At 35.6% G+C, this 22,595-nt stretch overlaps 1 protein-coding gene across 1 annotated transcript; it reads left to right on the top strand.

Moving 5' to 3' along the window:
* Nucleotides 1-1,405: 1,405 nt before the first annotated feature.
* Nucleotides 1,406-7,176, top strand: LOC132178557 (importin subunit alpha-2-like). The gene is made up of 11 exons (XM_059591003.1): nt 1,406-1,837; nt 2,049-2,145; nt 2,248-2,339; nt 2,458-2,589; nt 2,730-2,915; nt 2,996-3,159; nt 3,250-3,328; nt 5,410-5,538; nt 5,902-6,029; nt 6,118-6,492; nt 6,636-7,176. Exons 1-10 carry the CDS (start codon nt 1,625-1,627, stop codon nt 6,488-6,490), a joined length of 1,593 nt encoding a protein of 530 aa, XP_059446986.1. The 5' UTR covers nt 1,406-1,624; the 3' UTR covers nt 6,491-6,492; nt 6,636-7,176.
* Nucleotides 7,177-22,595: the final 15,419 nt, after the last annotated feature.

Below are 22,595 nucleotides of genomic sequence, written 5' to 3' on the forward strand. Positions count from 1 at the left end.
CATATCTTGCATCATTATCTACAAAAACTGTGCAATTGTTTCTATGACAAGTTGATTGGCTTCAAACACAAAGAGAAATGTTATGGATACCAAATATTTTATCGAGAGAGATTTACCAAACTGACTTGTAACTTATTCATCGGAGATGATCAAAATAATTAATCAAGAAAAATGTAATCGATAACGGGTATCAATGAATGAACTCCACATCATTTTCATACACTTTTCTTGATAAAAAATTTGGTTTTCTTAGTATTTTTCTTTTTATGATTTTTTTTTTTTTTTTTTTTGTAATTTCCTATATTTTTCCGTTGAGTTTGTAACTCCCACCCCTTCCCTCTTAAAATTGTTTAAGGTTTCATCATATTCTTGTATATCTCTGAAATTTTTTTTTGCATATGCAGCACCAATGTGACCCTCAAACCGCCACTTGAGTCTTTGATATGTTTATAATATTTAATTATGTGTTTTATTACTACTAGTTTGAAACCCTACTATGTTGTCCCTTCACTCCTTATGGTTTACTTTCAATTTTCAGCCACTTATTTTGTTCATGGGTAGGTGATTTTTTTTTTATAGACCATCCAGTTTTTGTTCTTGGACAGTTTCCTTATTTTTGGAAGGTAATTTATTAGATATTGTGTTATTTTACTGATATCTGATATGCATTGATGAGAAGATTTATTTACATTTTATTTTTTGGAGCAAAGATTTCTTTTATATTTGTATTCCGAAATTATGTTGTTTAAGTGTTGATATTTCAATGGAATTGGTTATTTTATTTATATTAAATGGGAATTATGCAACGTAAGGCGCCCCTAAATACAGTAACATGCTTACATGGTCACACCATATTTTGCCCATTTACTTTTGTAGATTTGTGGACTTATATACATATATTAACTACAAATCTAGTCAATCGAACTATTTTTGTGAAAACTTGAGCAAGATTTGCTCAGCACTTGCCTATATTTGCACTCCTTGTCTTTGGGTGGGTTAAGAATATCAACAAGTGAATAATTGGTAAAAAATATTAGTCTAATCACGCTCAAACAGAACCCACTTTGATTTATCTATCAAAGTTAAAGTCGTGTTCGAGCCTTATAAACCTTTTGAGCCAAGCTCGAATAAGGGGCTTTCGAGCTCGACGAAATATACTTATTTATAAGTCGAGCTCAAACAATCAAAATTCAATTTGGAATTTGGCTCGACCCGATTATAACCCTAATAAAATAAAAAACCAATAAGACGCCCAAGAAGGGGAAAACAAGGTGCCCAAATATCAACATCGTTTTAAAAATAATAATAATAATAAATAATAAAAAGGAAAAAAAAAAAAAAAAAATTAGCTTACAAGTATGACCGTGAACTCAACCATTTTTAAGCTCTTTCGAAAAAAAAAAAAAAAAAAGAAAAAGAAAAAGAAAAAGAAAAACTCAAATCCAAACCCTCCTCCTATTCCTCCACTCCTCTCCGTTGAGCTCTCTCTAGGGTTTTTCTTTCTCCATCTCATTCTGATACACAGATAGACGTATACTCGTAGATAGAGAGATATATAAATATATACAGAGTTCTACTGCTAGGGTTTCGAGACGAATCGAGCTTTCAGAAGCAGCAAGCAACCATGTCGCTGAGGCCCAACGAGAGAACGGAGGTCCGCCGGAACCGGTACAAGGTGGCCGTGGACGCCGACGAGGGCCGCAGGCGACGCGAGGACAACATGGTCGAGATCCGCAAGAGCAAGCGCGAGGAGAGCCTTCTGAAGAAGCGCCGCGAGGGCCTCCAGGCACAGCAATCCTTCTCTTCCTCTATCCACACCTCCACCGTCGAAAAGAAGGTGAAGAATCTAAATATTAGGAAATCTGGGTTTTGAATGTTGATGATCCGTGGATTTCTAGGGTTTACTGTTTGATCGTACTAATTTTTTTTTATTACCTTTGCTTGGATTGGAGGATGTGTGATTAGTGATTTTAGGTTTCTGAATAGATGATAAAAAGGTGGCGTTTTTGGTAATGGGTGTTGATTGTTTTTTATTGATTGCGGTATAGTTGGAGAGTCTTCCGTCCATGGTTGCTGGGGTTTGGTCCAACGATAGTAATTTGCAGCTTGAGGCCACTACGCAGTTTCGAAAGCTGCTTTCGATTGGTATGTTGTTCATACATTTGTTTAGGTTTTCTATGAGTTCTGCATTAAACTATGAAAAGAGAGAATGTGATTGATGACATTTTTGAAATTTTTGAGTCGCAGAAAGAAGCCCTCCAATTGAAGAAGTTATTCAATCTGGGGTTGTTCCTCGGTTTGTTGAGTTTCTTGTCAGGGAAGACTTTCCTCAACTTCAGGTTTATTATTCAGTTCGCCATCTTTCTTTTTTTTTTTCTTTCTTTTTGTGCGGGTAGGTATCTCTCTGTTATCTTTGTGTTTTTATTTATTTAGTTGTTTTTCTTGGCTTTTGTGTAGTTTGAGGCTGCTTGGGCTCTTACAAACATTGCGTCTGGAACTTCAGAGAACACGAAGGTGGTAATCGACCATGGGGCAGTACCTATCTTTGTTAAGCTACTGTGTTCTCCCAGTGATGATGTTCGTGAGCAGGTATAAATTGGAATGAATGTGTTTAAACCTAATTTTGGAAGAATAGGTTGTATATTATCTGCAAGTACCATTTAAAAAAAAAAAAAAAAATCTTTGATTTTATCTTTAGCCTTTTCTGAGGCGTTATATTGTAACCGCAGGCTGTGTGGGCATTGGGAAATGTTGCTGGGGATTCTCCTAGATGCCGTGACCTTGTCCTTAGCCATGGAGCCTTGATTCCATTGCTGGGGCAGTTGAATGAGCATGCAAAGCTTTCAATGCTTAGAAATGCCACGTGGACTCTATCTAACTTCTGCAGAGGCAAGCCACAACCTCCCTTTGATCAGGTAGTTGTCTTTTTCTTTCAAGCATAGCTTTTTGGGGTTCATTTTTTGGCACTTTATAACATCTGAATTTCAATGGGCAGGTGAGGCCAGCACTTCCTGCTCTTGAGCGTCTCGTCCATTCCAATGATGAAGAAGTCCTGACAGATGCCTGCTGGGCTCTCTCTTATCTTTCTGATGGTACAAATGACAAAATCCAAGCTGTGATTGAGGCAGGCGTCTGTGCCCGACTTATTCAGCTCCTCCTGTGAGTAAATCATGTTTTGTTTATTTCTGTGTATTATCTTGTTTTCAATTATATGCTTATATGCCAACTAGCACATGCTTCTTGTTTCAGACATCCATCTCCTTCAGTGCTCATCCCTGCCCTGCGCACAGTAGGAAATATTGTGACAGGAGATGATATTCAAACTCAGGTAAGAGCTTTTTAGTTCTGTTGCTCGCGTTTAAATTATTAATTATGTCAAGTTGTAATTTAGTTTTCAAAATATTGCAGCCACAACTTCCTTAAAAAAATGAAATTTGTTTTTGATTAATCTAGCTTGTCTTTTTTCATTTCGGTGTATAACAAAATAAAGAATTATTGTGATTCTGCTCTTGTGCTCCATCTATGCCAGTAGTATTGTTCATAGATAATTTACTTTATTGTTAAATTGTGTGAATCATGAATTGCCACATTTTGTTATGCTTGACTTAATACCATAGTCCATAGGTAATGTAACTATGCATACTATGCAAACAAACAAACAAAAAGTGATTAACATGGGAATTGAATTAAAGCTAAGTACTATATTTACTCAAAATTTCAAAATTTCAAAAGCTAAGCTAATTTAGTTTTCAAAATATTGCAGCCACAACTTCCTTAAAAAAATGAAATTTGTTTTTGATTAATCTAGCTTGTCTTTTTTCACTTTGATGTATTACAAAATAAAGAATTATTGTGATTCTGCTCTTGTGCTCCATCTATGCCAGTAGGATTGTTCATAGATAATTTACTTTATCGTTAAATTGTGTGAATCTATTACCACATTTTGTTATGCTTGACTTAATACCATAGTCCTTAGGTAATGTAACTATGCATACTATGCAAACAAACAAACAAAAAGTGATTAACATGGGAATTTAATTAAAGCTAAGTACCACATTTGGAGAAGAAAAAAAAACATAAACAACTTGAGTGGTAACAATTTATTTCTTTTGAGGATTGAGGGGTGGTTTTGAAATTTGAGAAGAACTATGTGGCTTATGATTAGTTTGGTCCTTTCCGTAATGAATTGTATATAGTGCCACCCAAATTTGGTAAGAGAAAGTCTGGCAGTCGTATAGTTGTAAATACTTAGAACTTTGATAATGATCTCCTAACAATGCCAATAAGGAACCCAGAATCTTTCCTTGCTTTCCACTCAGTGTCCTCTGGTGAGTGGGTTCCAGTTGGCAAGAAGGGCAAGGCAAACACTGGAAGCTCTAATGAAATTGTGATTATGGCTTGACGCTGTCAGATCGCTAAGGCTGACTTTCGTCACCTCAACGGGTGGTTTAAAAGATCAGATATAGAAAGTGATTACTTGAAATTATTCAAGTAGAATAGAGAGAATAAGTCAATAACTTAGAGGTATCTCTTCAAAAGGGTGTCACACCCATCTTGCCATATTGTACTCACCTGTCGTTTCCTTTTTCTCTCTTTTGTTTTTTCTCTGGATTTTGAAGAAGCAAAGGAGAGATGGGGAAAATTTATTACAGGATTCTATAACCCAAAGAACATTTTTATTCAGTTGCACCCCCTTGGAAAACCCAAAAGCATATGCAAAATAGAAATATATAATGTTTTTTTAAAATTTAAAGATTGTTATCACCCTAATTTTGCCATGACATGGTAAACATGTATTTTGAGATTGTATGTTTGATTGAAGCTAACAGAGTCATAATCTGTCAAAATGCAAGTTGAAGATTTAATTGAACTCTTAAGCCTCTGACCAGTGGGATGCTGTGGTCTTGCTGATTCAGTGAAGCTCTGCTCCTTGGGGGAACAGCTTATTTCTCTTAATACGTGGTTATAAGTGGAACTTTTACATTATCAACATTGTTGTCAAATATGAGTTTTCAATGAGTTCTTGTCTGTGCTTTGTGTAACTGTAAGCTTCAGTGGCAAAAACATTTCTTAAAGTATTGTAGGACAATGTGATGGACACGGTGGCATCTGACAAGATTGACCTCATTTTTGGGAACTCCTTGAATGTGTAAAGATAAACATTTAACCTTGTATACATGGCCAAATTCAGTCAAACATGCAGTACAGATGCTAGGGTCTTTTATCAGGAAAAAGAAGAAAAAAAAGTAACAAGGATGATAAATTTGTGGAAGAAAAACTATGCCGTAGTTGAAAAAATCTCTCTCTCTCACTACACCAAGGATGATCTTGTTACCATTCATGTGATTGCATTTCTTTTTTGTTTCTTTGTTTTCTTGTCTATGATTTTGATGGGTAACTTATTCTCAGAGTATAATCAACCATGGTTCACTGCCATGCCTTCTGAGCCTGTTGACCCACAATCATAAAAAGAGCATCAAGAAAGAAGCGTGCTGGACTATCTCAAACATTACAGCTGGAAACAGGGAGCAGATACAGGTAAGCAAATATGCCAGCAAGTTCACTCTTTTAAGTATGTCTAATTGTGTGAATATCTCGTCCCTCATTATTTATTAGTAATGGATGTGAATATGAGGCCTTGACTTCACTTTTAGATCAGGACTGCATTAATTATTATTTGAATTTCTGAATGGAAATACTGAGTGACTTGCGTTATTGGACCATCTTCTAACTGTGGGTCTTGAGCAACATGGACAATCATTGATAAGTCCTAACGTGGCACATTTTATAATACTAAGAATCAATTTCTTCTCTGAGCATCTTATATATGCTCCTCCTGAAGAAATTAGTTGCAGAGGTGTAGATTGGAAGTCTTTTTAAATTGATTTTAAAATAATGCAGGCTGTTATTGAAGCTGGTCTTATTGGTCCCTTGGTCAATCTGCTTCAAAATGCTGAGTTTGATATAAAGAAAGAGGCGGCATGGGCAATATCAAATGCTACTTCGGGTGGTACTCAGGAACAAATTAAGTAAGATCTTGTACTTTCTTCTTTTGCACCCTTAATTTCTCTTTTAATTGGTACATATCATGACTACCTTTTCTTTGATTGGTGATAGGTACATGGTGAGTCAGGGTTGTATAAAACCATTGTGTGATCTTCTTGTATGCCCTGATGCAAGGATTGTCACTGTCTGTTTAGAAGGGTTAGAAAACATTCTGAGAGTTGGGGAAGCAGAGAAGAGTTTGGGTAACACTGGAGATGTCAATTTATACGCACAGATGATAGATGATGCCGAGGGATTAGAGAAGATTGAAAATCTACAGAGTCATGACAACAATGAGATCTATGAGAAAGCAGTCAAAATTCTTGAAACGTATTGGTTGGAGGATGACGATGACGCATTACCTTCAGGTGATGGCGCCCAGCCAGGCTTTGGGTTTGGAGGGAATGAGGTTCAAGTTCCATCTGGCGGATTCAACTTTAGCTGAAGGTAGCACAGCCATCCAACTCTAGTTATAATTTTAACAATTTGGATTTATGTTGCCAAAGAGAGGTTAACCTAGGTAGGAATTCACGAGTCATACCCCGTTTCTACTTTATTATTTGCCTCATTTTCATTGCAAAAAATTGCAGGGATTATGGTTGGATGGAACAGGAGTTCATGCTGAGGATGGCAAGGTATATGTTGGGTTGGGTCAGGTCAGGTCAGGTCAGGGCACCTTGCTGTGTCTCGTGTCAGTCTCAGTCCTATGTCCGTTGTAGTCAAAGAAGTGCCAAGGTGGGTCAGTTTATGCTACCATGTTCAATTAGGAGGCAGGTTGGTTTAATTGTGGCATGAAGGCCTAGTCAAATGCTCTTGGTGTTTTAACCCGGTGCGCACAGAATGCTGTGGAAGTTGTCCCTAAGTTCATTGTTTGCATAAGCAGCGCCCCGATGGATGTGCTAGTGGGGTTTTTTCGAACGAGTATTCAGTTGTGTTTTTTTTTTGTTTTTGGAGTCATGTATTAGCAGTTTCTACAGTCTGGAGTTGTTTTGTGTTTGTCGGTTGGACATAGTATTCATACACCTCATTTTCTTGTCTGGAAGGAAGAGAGTCAAATGGTATATTGGTATTTTCATGTGTGACAATCATCTTCTCATGATTATTTATAGTTATTATGCTTTTTGATTTTAATCTTTGTAGCAACAAATACTAAATCCTAAAGAGTGCTTCAGGTCGCTCTGTTGTACGAGTCGTTGATAGGCGATTACTCTGCTGCAATTCAAATACGTAAATTATATATGTATAGGTTTAGCAGAACCTGTGTTACTAGTCCTCCAACAGAAGGGTGCGTTCTGATGAATGACAATTTGTCAATAAATTGTAAATTTATGTGGCACCAAATTTATTTGATGTTGCTTCATGTCATTTTCAAGCTGAAAAGAATAACTCAGCCGTCGATGCAGCGAGAGCTTTAATGGCGCACTGAAATTTGCTGAAGATGAGGGGGACTTTCATAAGCGCAAGGTAGATTTTTTTTATTCTCCCATTCTTTTTTTTTTTTCTTTTTTTTTTTGTAAAAAAAGTTAGGCTGAAAGACTAATTGTGACTATTTACCATAATAACACTTCCTAGGAGTCGTATAGGAAGGGTTTAGACAGTAGAAATTGTAGTCGCTCTCCTAAGTCTGACTGAACCATAACTTGACTTAGTCTCACAAAAGTATCAATGAGAATTCAATGCAGTTAATACTAATTAGGCATAAAAATAAAAAAAAAGGTTAATAACTTTTTTGGAACTTGAGTTTTAATGTTTTGATTTTTCTCTTTTAGGTTTTAAAATATGACAAAACTAGTACCTCAGGTTTTAAAAAAAAAAAACTGAATCCCCACATTGGTTAATTTCGGTCAATCCTTCACTAACGGAAGTTTATGTCATTGCCACGTAATCATGTAATATTGCGACATGTGTCCACCTTTGAAAAAAAAAAAAAAAAATCCATGGTAAATCCACGTCGGTTCGGTATAACATTAAACTTAAACAAAAAATAAAAAATAATTTGACATTTTTTCCCAACCAAACCTGGCGGACAAAATACCCATAGGCACACCACCCACCGGAGCCACCGCCCAACCCATTCAAACACAAAAGAAAATCATCTGAAGCAGACACCACAAAATCCAAGAATGGTCATTAAATCAAGAATGAGATTGTGAGTAGTTCAGATTCCACGATAATGGAATATGTGGAATTTGTGAGTAGTTCAGAATATGATGATGAGTAGTTCAGATTCTAGTTTTGTTTGATCCAAAAATCAATTGGCCATGGGTTCCAAAAGAGCGATGGGTTGCTGATTTGATTCTCAAAAACCGGCTTTCCATCTACATCAAACTGGGTGGATTCCAACTGTGTGTCCTTTGGTGGAGTCCAGCAGAGTTCTTCGGTGGAGTCCAGCGGTGGCTTTCGAGGGCTGCGTTTGGCTGGGGAGGAACGCCCATAGCCACTGCACAAAGCCACCACCTTTCGGATCACGATAATTTTTCGGTTTGGGTTGGTTTGTTTTGTTCCTTCAAGCATGGTAAGATTCCTGCAATTTTTTATCCGGATTCATGAGACCTCGTTTATTCAAAGCTTTGTAATTGTAATTTTTGTTGAATAGTTTCTTCTGGGCTGGGATGGAGAAATTGCTTGTGGTTGGGTATGGAGAAATTGCTTCCGGCGATGAAGAAGAAGTGAGGTAGAAGAAAAGGGGGAAAATGTCAAATTATTTCAAATTTTTGTTTAAGTTTAATGTTATACCGAACCGACGTGGATTTACCGTGGATTTTTTTTTTTTTTTTTAAGGTTAACACGTGTCACGATATTACGTGACAATAATGTGGACTTCGGTTAGTGGGGGATTGACGGAAATTAATGGAGTTGGGAATTCAGTCTTTTCCAAAACCTAAGGTACTAATTTTGTTATGTTTTAACACTCAAGAAAAAAAAAACATTAAAACCCAAGTGAGAAGATGCTCATTTAAGATCCATGTGTGTACAGGAGTTGATCACATCATAAAACTTCAGAAGCAGTCCAAAGATTAAAATTTTGAGTTGCTGCCGATAGTCAGCAATCAATAGAGGAGATGCCCTTTGTTGATGAGCCTTCAAGCATGATTAGGGGTGTAAACGAGCTGAGCTTGAGCGAGCTTTTTTTGTTTAGGCTTGGCTCGTTTAAATTTTACTCGAGCTCGAGCTCAAGGGCGAGCCAACATAATCGAGCTCGAGCTAATAATAAGTCGAGCCGAGCCAGCTCGCGAGCTGGCTCTTATATTTAATTTTTTTTTTTTAACTTCAAGTACTCTTAAACGGCTTAAGAAGTTAGTTTGCATATGAGTATTTGCTTAGCCTAGCTAGTCAAGTATGGAGCCTGAGTCAATACATCAAGGCATTTGGTTTCAAAGAGAGAGGATATGTATCCTTTTATAAATAAGCAAACTTGGAGATTGATGTTTTCTTAACAATGTGGGACAAGTTAACAGGTTGCATTCAGACTGCATTGGGACAACGCCCCCCATAAAAAAATATTTTTTTAACGTCTCTCTCTCAATCCCCCTCACTAGTCACAACGGATCTTCCACCTGAACTCTCATTTCCCACTCTCTCACCCTCGCTCACCAGACAGGTAGTGATAGTGTTTGGGTCTGTTTGATTCTTCAATAGTTTATGTCTTTCGCAATCTCCCTTAATAGTTTCTGCTTGATTATTCTTCCTTTCGTTTGGGTCTACTCTAATTGAATCGAGGTCTTTTTAATGATTGCTCTCTCTCTCTCTTTGATCACGAAGGGTCTAGAATTTTTCATTCTCTAACACTTAAATATAAATACAATTTTAAGGTTTTAATAATTATGAGATTTATAATTAATTATGTATTACTTAGTTTATATATATATATATATAACGAGCTGTTCGCGAGCTTAGCCGAGTCGAGCCGAACTTGCTTCGTTTAATATTCGAGCCAGGATTTGTGTTCATGAAATGCTTCATTTAATATTCGAGTCAAGTACAAGCCGAGCTTATGCGAGCCGAGCCCGAGCTTGCTCGCGAGACGCTTCGCTCACTTAACAGCCCTAAGCATGATAAACAAATAGCCATAAAGCAAGGCTATGTGTATACCAAGGAGGGCGGCAGTCGCTTAACCAAAAGAAACTTTAGTTGGTGGCAGTCTCTGTGTGCAAGCTATCACTGATTCACTATCCAACCGGAATGGTTACTAAGAACAGCTGAGGCAACACTGAAGAGTGGACGAATCGCCACATCAAAGTCGATCTTGAAAGATCCAAGAGGCGGAGGGAGCCAAGCTGCTGGAAGAGCCTGAGCATTCTTATTCTTCCAAGCCTTCAGGTGGTTCCGGAAAGAAACATTGATGCCCTGGAGACAAGTATGAGCATCAGGTCCAACACTGCCGTGGATAAATTTGTTCCTTGACATCCATATCTCGTCCATAGAAATCAAGGCAGCAAGTTAAAACTCCAAAATTTTCTCAATAGGGACGCCCAAATCAGACCTAGGATTGATCAGAGCTTTTGCCCATTCCTGCATAAGGAGATTAGCAAAAACAGAGGTGTTAATGAGCCCCTAATTGCCCTAGCAAAAGCACAATCCATGAAAAAAATGATGTATGTAAAGTCTCAGCCAGACCATCACACCCATAGTAATCAAAGGGGAAAAATGGAAAATCTGAGGATATTAGGTCTAGAAGGGAGGATTACTTCACTTGTCACAGTGTAGAATTAGGATTTAGTGTTTAGGATTAAATATTATTCCAGTACATGTGGTTTACACTAAAATCAAATAGTCACTTGGGTTTTTAAAAATATCGCAAATGGTACATGTGGTAAGCTAATAAACTCACTTAGTACCTCTGTCAAGATTCTGTTAAGTTTTTTAATGGAACGCCACATCACCCTTACACGTGGGAGCCACATGGCGTGGTACTTGAGTTTTTGAGTGCCACATAATATTTTATTTTCTTTAAAATAAATATCCAAAAAAAAAAACTAAAAAAAAAAAAAAAAACGCTAGGGTGGCCGAACCACCCCATAGGGGATGGCCAGCCACCCTGTTCGGCTGAGCCCCCCCAGGCCAACCGTCTGGGGGTGGCCGAACCACCCCCTTGGGCCAAACCCTCAAAAAAGAAAAATTGAGGGTTTGGCCAAGGGGGTGGCCGAACCACCCCCAGGCCAAACGGGGTGGCCAGCCACCCCCTATATGTTGGTTCGGCATGTGGCACTCAAAAATTTAGATATCACACCACGTGGTGCCCACATGTAAGGGTAATGTGGCATTTCGTTAAAAAATTTAACGGAATCTTGACAGAAATATCAAGTAAGTTTATTGGCTTACTGTAGGTATCATTTGCGATATTTTTAAAAACTCAGATAATTATTTAATTTTAGTACAAACCACAAGTACTGAAATAATATTTAACCCTAGTTTTTATATTGGAGAGGACGGAAATCCAACAGTCATTTTCTATTGGTGTTGTTGGAGTATTTATTGAAGGCCTGAATGAGATAACAATTGTTGTTCAATTCGCTTGATGAAAAAAAAAAAAAAAAAAATAACAAAACAAAACAAAATTGCACATTCCTCGTCGACCTTCAATAATGGTGAGGAAAGGTGGAGGTTGTACTTATGAGCAGTAAATAGCATTTACTCTGAATGCTTGATAATTAAATAAAGAGCAATAAATTTCACTTTTTTGAAGTGTGTCAGAGGGAGGGCATGTTTGCTAGGATCCTCTCCATTTTTTTCGAAAAGAATACTCAGTTAGTTATAGTGGATGGATATTTTTGTTTATTTAAAAAATAAAAAGATAAAAATACTTATTCACTATAACTAACGAGATATTATCTCGTTCATTTGAACTATAGAGAATCTTGTTCCATGTTTGCTGGAAAATGATCCCTCCATTTTAAATTTTTTCAATTTCTTATATTTAGTGCATTTTAAAAGGTAATGTATTTAATACACTATTATCATGAAATTTTTTGAACAATACTACCCTTCAAAATACGTTAAATAAAAAAAAATAAAAAGAATTTAAAACGGGGAGGATATTTTCTATGACTGCTTTATTGATGACATCTATATTCAAGAGTCAAGCCCCCTCTTGTATTTGCTTATTGGGGCCCTCCGATATTCAAATCAAACGTGTCCTTTGAGATTCTCCTTGGATGGGGATTCGTGGGGAAAAAAAAAAAAAATCAGAAAAAAGTAAGTAAAAGGCCCACATTGCCCTTCTATAACGATCTTGCTATCATTTGGAGAGAAAGATTCCTTTCTTCTTAAAAAAAAAAAATAATAAAACCTCTGTAAATTACTAATAATGGTAAAGTAATAATAAGAAGGTTTTGATCATATGATGCGCTGTGGTCCTTGTACGTGTCAGGTCTTGTAGAGTGTAGACAAACCATGCGGTCTCGTGAGCTTTCATTTTCCTTCCTTATCAGATAGATAATATGTGGCAATTATTTTGTGTCTTTATTGTATGTAAATCTACGGCTCTGCGCCATCTGATTACGATTGTTCTTTTCTAGCATCTTTTTATGCTTTTGTCTTCTTTTCAAGTCAAGACAAATAAATTGTGTGATTATCTTTATCTAATAATCTAATTACATTTCATGTGGTTTCTATGGAGCAACGTACTTGGTTAACCCAATGTGACTCGCCCTTTCTTTTCGCTAATCATCCACATGGAATTTTGGATAGAAAAATGATAAAGGCATAACTTGGGTTAAAGTTGGGATTCATCAACTATTTATGATACAAGAAATTTTATATCATCTTTCTATTCTTCTTTTATTCTCAAAGTTATTGTGGAATGGGTGCGAATTCAAGAGGCGTTGGAGAAGTATGAGAAGGCATCGATGCAGAAATTGAACCGTGAGAAGACTTTTATATTTTTCAGTCGGAATACAAAGATAGAGGCTAAGTCACTAATTATGGCAGCTTCAAGAGTAAATTCTACAGTGAGGTATGAGAAGTATTTAGGTTTGCCAGCTTTAATTGGGAGGTCAAGAGTGAGCTCTTTTTTAAAGGAACTAAAAGGAAAGATCTAGGAGCGAATAAATGGGTGGAAGGAAAAATTCTTTTCTCAAGTAGGAAATGAAGTTCTCTTGAAGGTGGTAGTTCAGCCTGTTCAGGCATTCCCGCATTCACGATGAGTGTTTTCCTACTTCCAAAAGGACTATGCAGGGACATAAGCTCGATGATGTCCAGATTTTGGTGGGGACATAAGGATAATGACTCTCATTTTGCGTAGATGAGTTGGAGTAGAATGGGCAGGGCAAAGGAGAAGGGTGGCCTAGGGTTCAGGGACCTTGAGATGTTTAATTTAGCCCTCGTGGCAAACAAGGTTGGAGATTGCTCCAAAAACCTGATACATTGGCCACAACAATTTTTCGTGAAAAATACTACCCAAAGGGAACATATCTTAAATCCAATTTAGGGAGTAGGCCTTCTTACACTTCGAGGAGTATATGGAAAGCTAAGTCTTTTCTTAATGAGAGACTAGAGTAGAGAGTGGGAGATGGCCAGTCAATTTGTATATGGGATGACAAGTGTTTACCCAAACCGATGGTGTATGAAGCTTAGGCGAGCGAGCGAGTTTTAGACCGAAGTGCGATGGTGAGTGAGCTGTTAGACCTTGATAGTAATTGGTGGAATATAGATTCAGTGCAAGATGTGTTTAATGAAGATGAAGCGAAGGAAATATGTGGCTTGGCAGTTTGTCCACGGACTCGGTGTGACCAAATAGTCTGGGCGGGTGCTAAAAATGGGGACTTCAGTGTGCGTAGTGCATATCACATGGCAAAAGAGCGAGGTATGAGAGACGATCAAGGGGACTTCAATGTGCTCCAATCCATAGGTGCTAGAATCATTATGGAAGGAGATTTGGAAGATCAAGGGGGCAAGAGTGGTCAAGACTTTCCTATGGCAGGCTTGCAATGATATTTTACCAACGAAGGAGCGATTGTTTAGACGACATATTACTTTGGATCCTCTTTGTCCTATTTGTGGAATGGAAACTGAAACAATAGGACACATTCTTTGGAGTTGTCCGTCAGCAAAGAATGTGTGGATAGAATGTGCTCCCTAGATTTATAAGAGTACAAGTGATGATGCTGACTTCATATATATCACTGAGAAGTTTGCTGGAGAGACTTGATGCGAATCAAATGCTACTTGTGGCAACGGTAGCTAGGCAAATTTGGTTGATGAGGAATGCGGTCATTTTTTGCGGTCATTTTCTGGATCCACCCTCACTGCTTAGACGAGCTATGGAACAAGTTGATGCTTGTACTAAGGCTTCACAGAGGAGGAATGTAAGGGCAAAGATCCTCAGGCCGTCTCCCGTAATAGTATGGCAAAAACCTAGTCTTGGGCATCTAAAAATTAACTGGGATGCAGCTCTTGACATCCATAAGAATAGGATGGGAATAGGAGTCATTGTCTACAACCATGAAGGGTGGCCTTTAGCAATGCTCTGCGCAAGCAAGGGACATGTGTCTGAACCGACAATGGCTAAGGCTTTAGGGGCATGAAAAGCAGTGGAACTCGCAACACAACTGGACCTTTATAGCACCATCCTGGATGGGGACGCGTTGATGATAGTTCGAGCTTTGACGAAGGAGGAAGAATGTTGGAGCTTGTATGGACAAGCGGTGAATGATGCGAGGGCCAAACTGAAATGTTTCAATGAGTGGAACGTACAACATGCTAGCAGAGTTGCTAATGGAGCTGCACATTGCTTAGCTAAAATAGCTTTGGGCTTGGTTGATGATAGATTGTGCAAGAACTATGATCGTTTGGAATGATTGTTTTTGCAATATATGAATGATTAGAACCAATTAATAAAAAAAAAAAAAAAATTAAAAGTTAAAGTTACTTTTAAAAGAAAACTAATTGGTGTCAGTAATTTTTTCATATTTTTTTACAAATTTAAAAGAAAAATAAAAAGAAGTTATATATATTTACTTTTATGAGACATTGATCCTATAGGTGCCCAACCATTCATATATATTACCCATGCTATATAACCCTCCAATTTCATTCGGCTACTTGATTTCTTACCAAACAATAAATTTTTTTGAGGAGAAATGATATATACAAAACAAACAAGTATTTTAATTCCATACACTTCAGCTGATATGGCATTATCTCCTCGTAGCATTTAGTTGGTGAAAATGGGTTTTTTTATTGACATGACCACGTTACATCAATTTTAATGCATAAAATCGGAATAATTTGTAAAATAAAGAGGAAAATACAAAAAACGAAATTGATGTGTGTTACAATGTCACTTTCCTTAAGAAATTATTTACCCTCACCAAAAATGGTATGCAAAAGGGTAACAACAAATATTTGTCTAGATACAATAGAGCCTAGAAAACCTTTGTATTTAATTGCGTTTTGCAGAAATTAAACCGAAAATACCCTTTGATTTTTCTATTCTATTCAAAGACAAAGACTCAATGATATATTAAAAAAAGCCACATCATAGTTGGGAGAACACCAGGAGAATACTAAAAGAACACCTAACATTTTCCTATTAAAAATACAAAGAAGAGATTTTAAATTAATTGAATAATTAGAGATAATTATCCACTAGTCAGATAATTTTAAATTTCGAAATTAAATTGCTAATAAGATAATTTCGAAATTAAACTGCTTATCCAACAGACACTTAATTCTGACTGTTAGATTAAATAATTATCTAATAATAATTAGATCTTAATTATTTAATCTCAACCATTTAATCAAAGTTAATTTGATTTTATAATCAACTTTAATTACAGTATAGTAAATCCAACCACTGGATTTACCTAGAAGCATCATACGGTTTACATCAAACCACTAGATCAAACAATCTTGACCGTCCAAAAATGAATGGTCATGATTAGATCGCTCTGAGCTCCAATGCTTCGTGCCAAGTGCACCATCAAAGTGCCCTACAACCTATGCCGCGTGTGCGTGTGCGTCCGGAGCTTCGCACCGTACTAGCGTATACTAGTATACACCCAAGCTTTTTTAATAGCTTAAAGTTTAGTGAGCGTTATAAATGCCAACTTTATTTTCTCTCTTTCCAATGTGAGACTTTTTTTCATTCAATGCTCTTTAAAACCTTCAATTTTAAAATATTCTTAAGACACAAAATAATATTTAATAACTATTAATTTTGAAAATATTTTTACATAATTGTTCGGTATATATCATTTCTTTTTCTCTAAAACATTTTACTCTTACAATTTTAAGCCTAAAGTAGAGAAAAAACCAAAAACCTATCGTAAAATTCGGCTACTATTAGGGGTCTAATAATAGAGACATTTTAGGATTAAAATACCTTAAAATAATATGTCATCTTTATAGATAACATTAGAAGTAGTGATTAAAATTTAAATATTAGAGATAAGTATTTTTATTGGAGTAGTTTATTCTATTTGGTCTTTTATTTTCACTATGTATAGTAATTGTCTATTTAAAAACATTAAGCTCATTAATAAATAAATCATAAAATTAATCATAAAACTTGAGTTTGAAAAAGGTTTTTAGGTTTTCTCAAAATTTAAAAGGTCTAAATTTTCTCATAATCTAAGCTTTAGGTTCTCTCAAAGCCTAAAATCTATCCCCTTTATGCATTTGTGTTTGCAAAAATCATTCACGTAACAGCTGCTCACTCCCATTCTCTCTCAAACTATCATTTTTTCTTCTTCTTCTCTTTCTACTATTTCTCATTTTCACAAAATTATCACTTTCTCACCTTTTCTCTCAAAGAAGTCTAGAATCTTAAGCACAAAAATTTGGCCACTTCTCTTTTTCTCAAGAAATCTCATACATCTATTTTTCTCTACAACTCCAATCAGCTTCAAGGACATCAAAACTAGTTTTTAACCTCTCCAAAATCTATTTTCGCGTAAGGTAATCTTTCTTACATTTCTCTTTAATTTAATAAGTCTCTTAGTATTTCGAACTAGTTTAGACCAAACATGTTCGCATTTGATAAAGTTTTTAGTTTGACATTATTTCAATTATTATGCATCTATTTTTGCATTTAGTCAATTGCTTTGGTAGACTTTCGTCATTTTTTGCGCCTTTGAGAGATTTAAACGATGAACCTAACCCTAACATGTTAAGGGTGTTACAATTAAGTTTTGCCTTTTTTATTCAATAGCGAGTAAAAATACCCATTGGATCTCATTACCCTTCGTCCCGGCCATTGTAGAACGTGTGTCACCCCATGCACAAGGGGGAGTGCATGATAACTTGAAGGAAAGAGGTTTTAATCCTATAGCCTACTCTCCTGCTTTGAACACCATGCCTCTTTTTACTGTGGTTAATAAATTGTTTATGTATATACATGTGAGCGTAAAAATACTGAATTTAATATTAAAAAGATGTGACAAGAGTGAGTTAGGCTATTGACATTTATCAATTGGTTCATCCCACTTGAGAGTTGCAGTTGCTGTAGATGATAGAGAAATGGTTATGGTGGTAGGACTTCGACGACAAATTAAAAAGGTGGTCAGGGCTGACTGCCAAGAAGGATCCTCCAGGATCCTTCCCATTCCCATGTGTAATTGCAATCTGTTGCTTTAATTATTATTTTATATGTCCCCCAAGAAAAACAAACAAAAAAAAAAAGGACCATAAATGGGACACGTCAGTTAGGAGTTTCCCGCCATGGTGATAGTGATCTCCCGCCAATTTGCACGTGATTGTGTGTTAGGGAGGGTTTAAAAGTAGATTTCAAATTTAGATGTTATGAAAATACAAATTTTTTTATTTTATTTTGTCTTCCCTCTCTTTTTGAATGGCAGGCAAAGGCAGGCATGTAAGCCAAAAATTAGGTATTATGTTATTAACTTTATAAATCTATAGTTTGATATTGGACCTTACCATGAAAAATAGAGAGAAATGTTATTGGTCAATATTTTCTTCATATTTAGCATATATTATCTTATAAATTAATCATTAATTAGATCTGTGAACTAATGTAAACTCTGCATAAGTCAATAGTGGATCTCATAAATTTAATGTTTAATCTATTGAATTTGTAGCAGAATATGAGCCAAACAAATATGAATAACTTATTTATTCTATTTGAACTTGAGAGTATCTTGTTAGTTATATTTGAAAGGTATTTTCATTTTTTTTATGGGATAAAAACATCTCTCTAATATAACTAACCGAATATTTAATAAGAAATTAATGTAGCCCTATGGGCTTTATCTGTGGATATAGGTTGTTGACCGAACCACGTAAAAATCTTTGTGTCTCATTTATTTTATTTTCGCAATTTATTTATATTTCATTATGAATTTCTTCAGAGGATTGGGTCAGAGTAGCGCATCAATAAAGAAGCTTTCAAAGTCATGCTTAAGTGGCTATGGAGGATTGTGGGAGTATCATGTTCAAATAATTGCAAGAGAACATGTGATTATTTGAGTTCTCAAATTGCGACGACAAACGTAGGGTTCTTGAGGGGCGGCCTTGGTTGTTTGATCAGCACATCTTGATTTTGAATGATTTCGATGGCAACAGCCCCACCTTCTCAGAGGACGTTCTCTCACTCGCCGTTCTGGGTGCAAATCTATGACATGCCTCTAGTGTGCATGAATAGGGGAGTGGGGCGCAAAATAGGAGAGTCTTTTGGGGGAGGTCCTGGATGTGGATGTTGCAGGAGATGAGGTTGGGTGGGAAATTAATTAAATATAGCATAATCATCCTGAATAGCCAACAAACTGGACAGTCGAGCATGTTGGGAGGGAGGCAATTGAAGTGGCCCATCACCTTGCGAAACTTGCCTTTTGCCAATCTTTAGACCAGGTATAGATGGAGGATAGTCCATGTGTATTCAGAACATTTTAGTTACCGAGCATGAATTTTCGGATTGATTTTTATAAGGACTCTCAATTAAAAAAAAAAAAAACTAACTGAATATTCTGGAGAATATGTTAATCCAACTTATCGACCCTTAAAGATTTCTAAAAAAATAAAAGGAAAGCGAAGGGCCAAGGGTATAATTCAAACTTTTCACTATATTATAATAAAATAATGGGAAAATATATTATAAGTCCCTAAGTCAACGCGCTAAAATTAAAAACTCCCTAGGTTTTTTTTTCGACAATTTACTTCCTGGGCCAATCGAAACTACAATAAACTCTCTACCATCAAAATTTTTTAACAGCCGTTAGGGCCACTCAAAACACATTGTTTTACCTTATTAAAATATTAATTTAATTAAAAAAATTAAATCTAAAAATTAAAAAAATTGAAGGGTAGGGGTGGCGCTGCCACCCCCTTGGCTGGTAGCCGCTGCCACCCCCTGGCCACCCTTCAATTTTGTTTATTTTATTTTTATTTTTAGATTTAATTTTTTAAATTAAATTAATAAAAAATTAATATTTTAATCAGGTAAAACAGTGCGTTTTGAGTGGCCTTAATAGGTGTTAAAAAATTTTGATGGTAAGGAGTTTATTGTAGTTTCGATTGACCCATGGAGTAAATTATCAAGAAAAAAAAAAAACCTAAGAAGTTTTTAATTTTAGCGCGTTGATTTAAGGACTTATAATATATTTTTCCTAAAACAATTAATAGGGTGAAAAGTTTTTGTGTACTTTACTTCTCAATGGTGTTAAAGGTGGCAAAAGTGATTTTTTTTTTTTTTTCTAATTTAAAACTTATAAATAAAAAACTGCACCATTTTAAAACTGATATAAAAGAAAAGTTTATTTTTAAACAATCGGTTCGAAGAAGGTTCGGATTCTCTTGAAGAACATACACTAACTTATGTCATTGATATACTCGTATGGGTTTATATCAAATTTAGATTGACAAAGAACCAATACCTGCATGCTAGGATTCACATGAAGGTTTGAAAACATAGAAGCTTGGTTGATCATTTATGTGGTGACGTTTAATTAAAGACCCAAATCAAGATAGAAATTGTTATAGTCATCAATTTGGTAATATGACAGAAATTTTCTGCAAACCGGTAAAGATGAAATATCCTCTAACCCATGTAAAATGGCACTAAGTGTCTATAAATATTTAAAAAGTATTTTAAATTCTTAACCTCATTAATAGCAGTTTACTAATTTAGACTAAATTTTTATCTTAATTCCTATGTCTTCCCTAGTCTTAAAAAACCAAGCCGTCAAAGAGAGGAGGAGGGATCTGCTCCCTCCTCCTCTCCCCTCTCCTAATTCCCCCCCTCCCCCCCCTTTTGCGCGTTTTCCACTGGTTTTCTTTGTTTTTGTAGGTGTTTTTCGGCCAGAAATCAGCAACTTTAGCCACTACCGCCCGCCCTCTAAGGTGTTGCGCCTCCCTTCTCCTCCATCCGCTCCACCACGTGCCAACGTTGGCCAGTGCCCATCATCTCCTCCACTCCGGTCGCTGATGATTTGCTGGTTGTGTTGCTTGTTTTGTTGTTTTGAATAATAGTTTTCTCTTTAGATCTGCTCTCGTGAGCGATCTACGAGGAAAATGATGTAGTTTTTCAACCGTTTTGGGTTGATGAGGAATAGATCTAGTCTTCTTAGGAGCAGATCTATGCTTTTATGGTTGTTTTTTTGTTGGGGCTAGGTTTTCTCTATTTTTGGTTGTCTGTATTTTTGTTTGAATAAGGATTGTCCAGGCCTTTGAGTTGTGGATGTGATCTATTTTCAGAGCGAGGAAGATGAGCTACCTATGCATTGAGTTGAATTTGTTTGGAACAAATCCTGTGTTACAACTGAAAAGTAGTCATAAGTTAGGGGATATTGATATCATAAATAGGTTTTGAATGTTTGATTTTTAAGTAAGCATCTATAATTTGTAACCTCGTAGCTTTGGCTATGAGTTTTCAGAGTTTTTTGCTTTGTGATGTAAGGGCGTTGTGGTCTTTAATGAGACTGGAATTAAAAAAAAAAAAAGACTAAATTTAATGTGTCTTTTAAATGTTTATAGACACTTGACATTATTTTACATGGTTGGAGGATATTTCCTTTATACCAGTTTGGAGGAAATTGATGTCCTATGGAAATATCCGGTTTGGAGGAAATCAATAGTTTATAGACACTTGACACTATTTTAAATGTTTAATATCCGTATGATTGCTTATTTTGTTGTTTAATGTTTATAAACATTGATTGTCTCTTATGGGGTCGTGATTTAACTTGAAAATTTTAGGTTCATTAATCATGTCAAAGCTTAAAATTATTGATTCATTATTCAAAAAGAAAGAAGCCGACATTTCAGAAAGTAATACACAGTTGAATTTTAATGCAGAAATTTCAAAATATATATATATAGGATGCCAAAAAAAATTTAGTGGCACCCCAATATAAATTGTGTGGCTTCGCCACTGGTCGGATAGAAATAATTGGAGGGACTAAAATAGAAAGGAATAGTGAGCCTATCATTTCCTTGTCTAGGAGATGTTTTTAAATAATAATAAACTAGAGAATGAAATTTCAATTCCCTCTCAAGTGGACCAAACATTTCCTTCTAGATCAAGACTTTACTTGAAGAAAGAATTATTAAATGGTTCATATTATATTTCATAGTTTTAACTTTTAATAGTGTATATATTGTTATATGGTAAATATGTTGGTACTTTATTTAAAAATTATAATTGATGTGACATTATATACACTACTATATGCAATAAAATAAAATTTAACTTGTGAAATGGTTCGTTCTCATATCACTTCAATTTAAATCATTTTCGAGTGAAATTAGGGGTGTGAACTGCACTATATGGATGGATAATACCTTATTTCACGTATGCACTCAACGAAGGGTGGAATTTAGTAATTGCTCGCCTATTTAGGGTGGATTCCATAATTGCACACATGTAGGTGATTTTTTATTTTATTTTATTTTTTGTACTTATCGCTAGTGACATCTGCTTTAAATTTGGGATTTTTTTTAAAAAAAAAACTATAGAATTAATTTATATGGATCTGTTTTTTGAAGTTTTTTATGAGCTCTTTAAGATGGGCTTAGTTCAATTTTTGAACTAAATATACATGTAAATTGTAATATAAGAATACAAATTGAATTGCACACATGGGGCAATACAAGTATTTATAAATTGAATTCTAATATGAAAAAAAATACATCTATTATAAACTTTGGGCAATATAAGTAAATTGAAAGAAACAAAAGAAAAAAACAAAAACAAAAGAATTGACTTCAAATAATGTCCATAGCTAGATAATGGACACAAAATGTCAATTTAGTGGTTTAGTTACATTTCAAAGTACCAAGCCAAATTACCCAATATTAAATGCATGAAATACACATAAATAAAGTATCAACATTCAACACACATAATGCATGCAATACACTATACACATGCACACCATAATTCATTACATATTACATTATTCAATGTTTACAAAATATTACAAATTTACAACATAAGAAATCTATCAAACATTACGGTCTACATAATCACAAATAACACCACAAAACTATTTTTCAAATTAGACTAGAGTGCTCAAGAGAGAGAGAGTGAGAGACCGAGAACGTAAAGAGAATGAGAACAAGAAAATGAGACAATAGAGTTTTTTTTATTTTTTTTT

The sequence above is a fragment of the Corylus avellana genome, chromosome ca1, assembly GCF_901000735.1.
Source record: "Corylus avellana chromosome ca1, CavTom2PMs-1.0".
NCBI lineage: Eukaryota > Viridiplantae > Streptophyta > Magnoliopsida > Fagales > Betulaceae > Corylus > Corylus avellana.

What these genes read in the sequence shown, in the direction of transcription:
- LOC132178557 (XM_059591003.1), top strand. Translation starts at nt 1,625, where the DNA reads ATGTCGCTGAGGCCCAACGAGAGAACGGAGGTCCGCCGGAACCGGTAC. An exon ending in GTGATGATGTTCGTGAGCAG is followed by an intron (nt 2,590 to 2,729) that starts GTATAAATTGGA and finishes TTGTAACCGCAG; the next exon opens with GCTGTGTGGGCATTGGGAAA. An exon ending in GAGATGATATTCAAACTCAG is followed by an intron (nt 3,329 to 5,409) that starts GTAAGAGCTTTT and finishes ACTTATTCTCAG; the next exon opens with AGTATAATCAACCATGGTTC.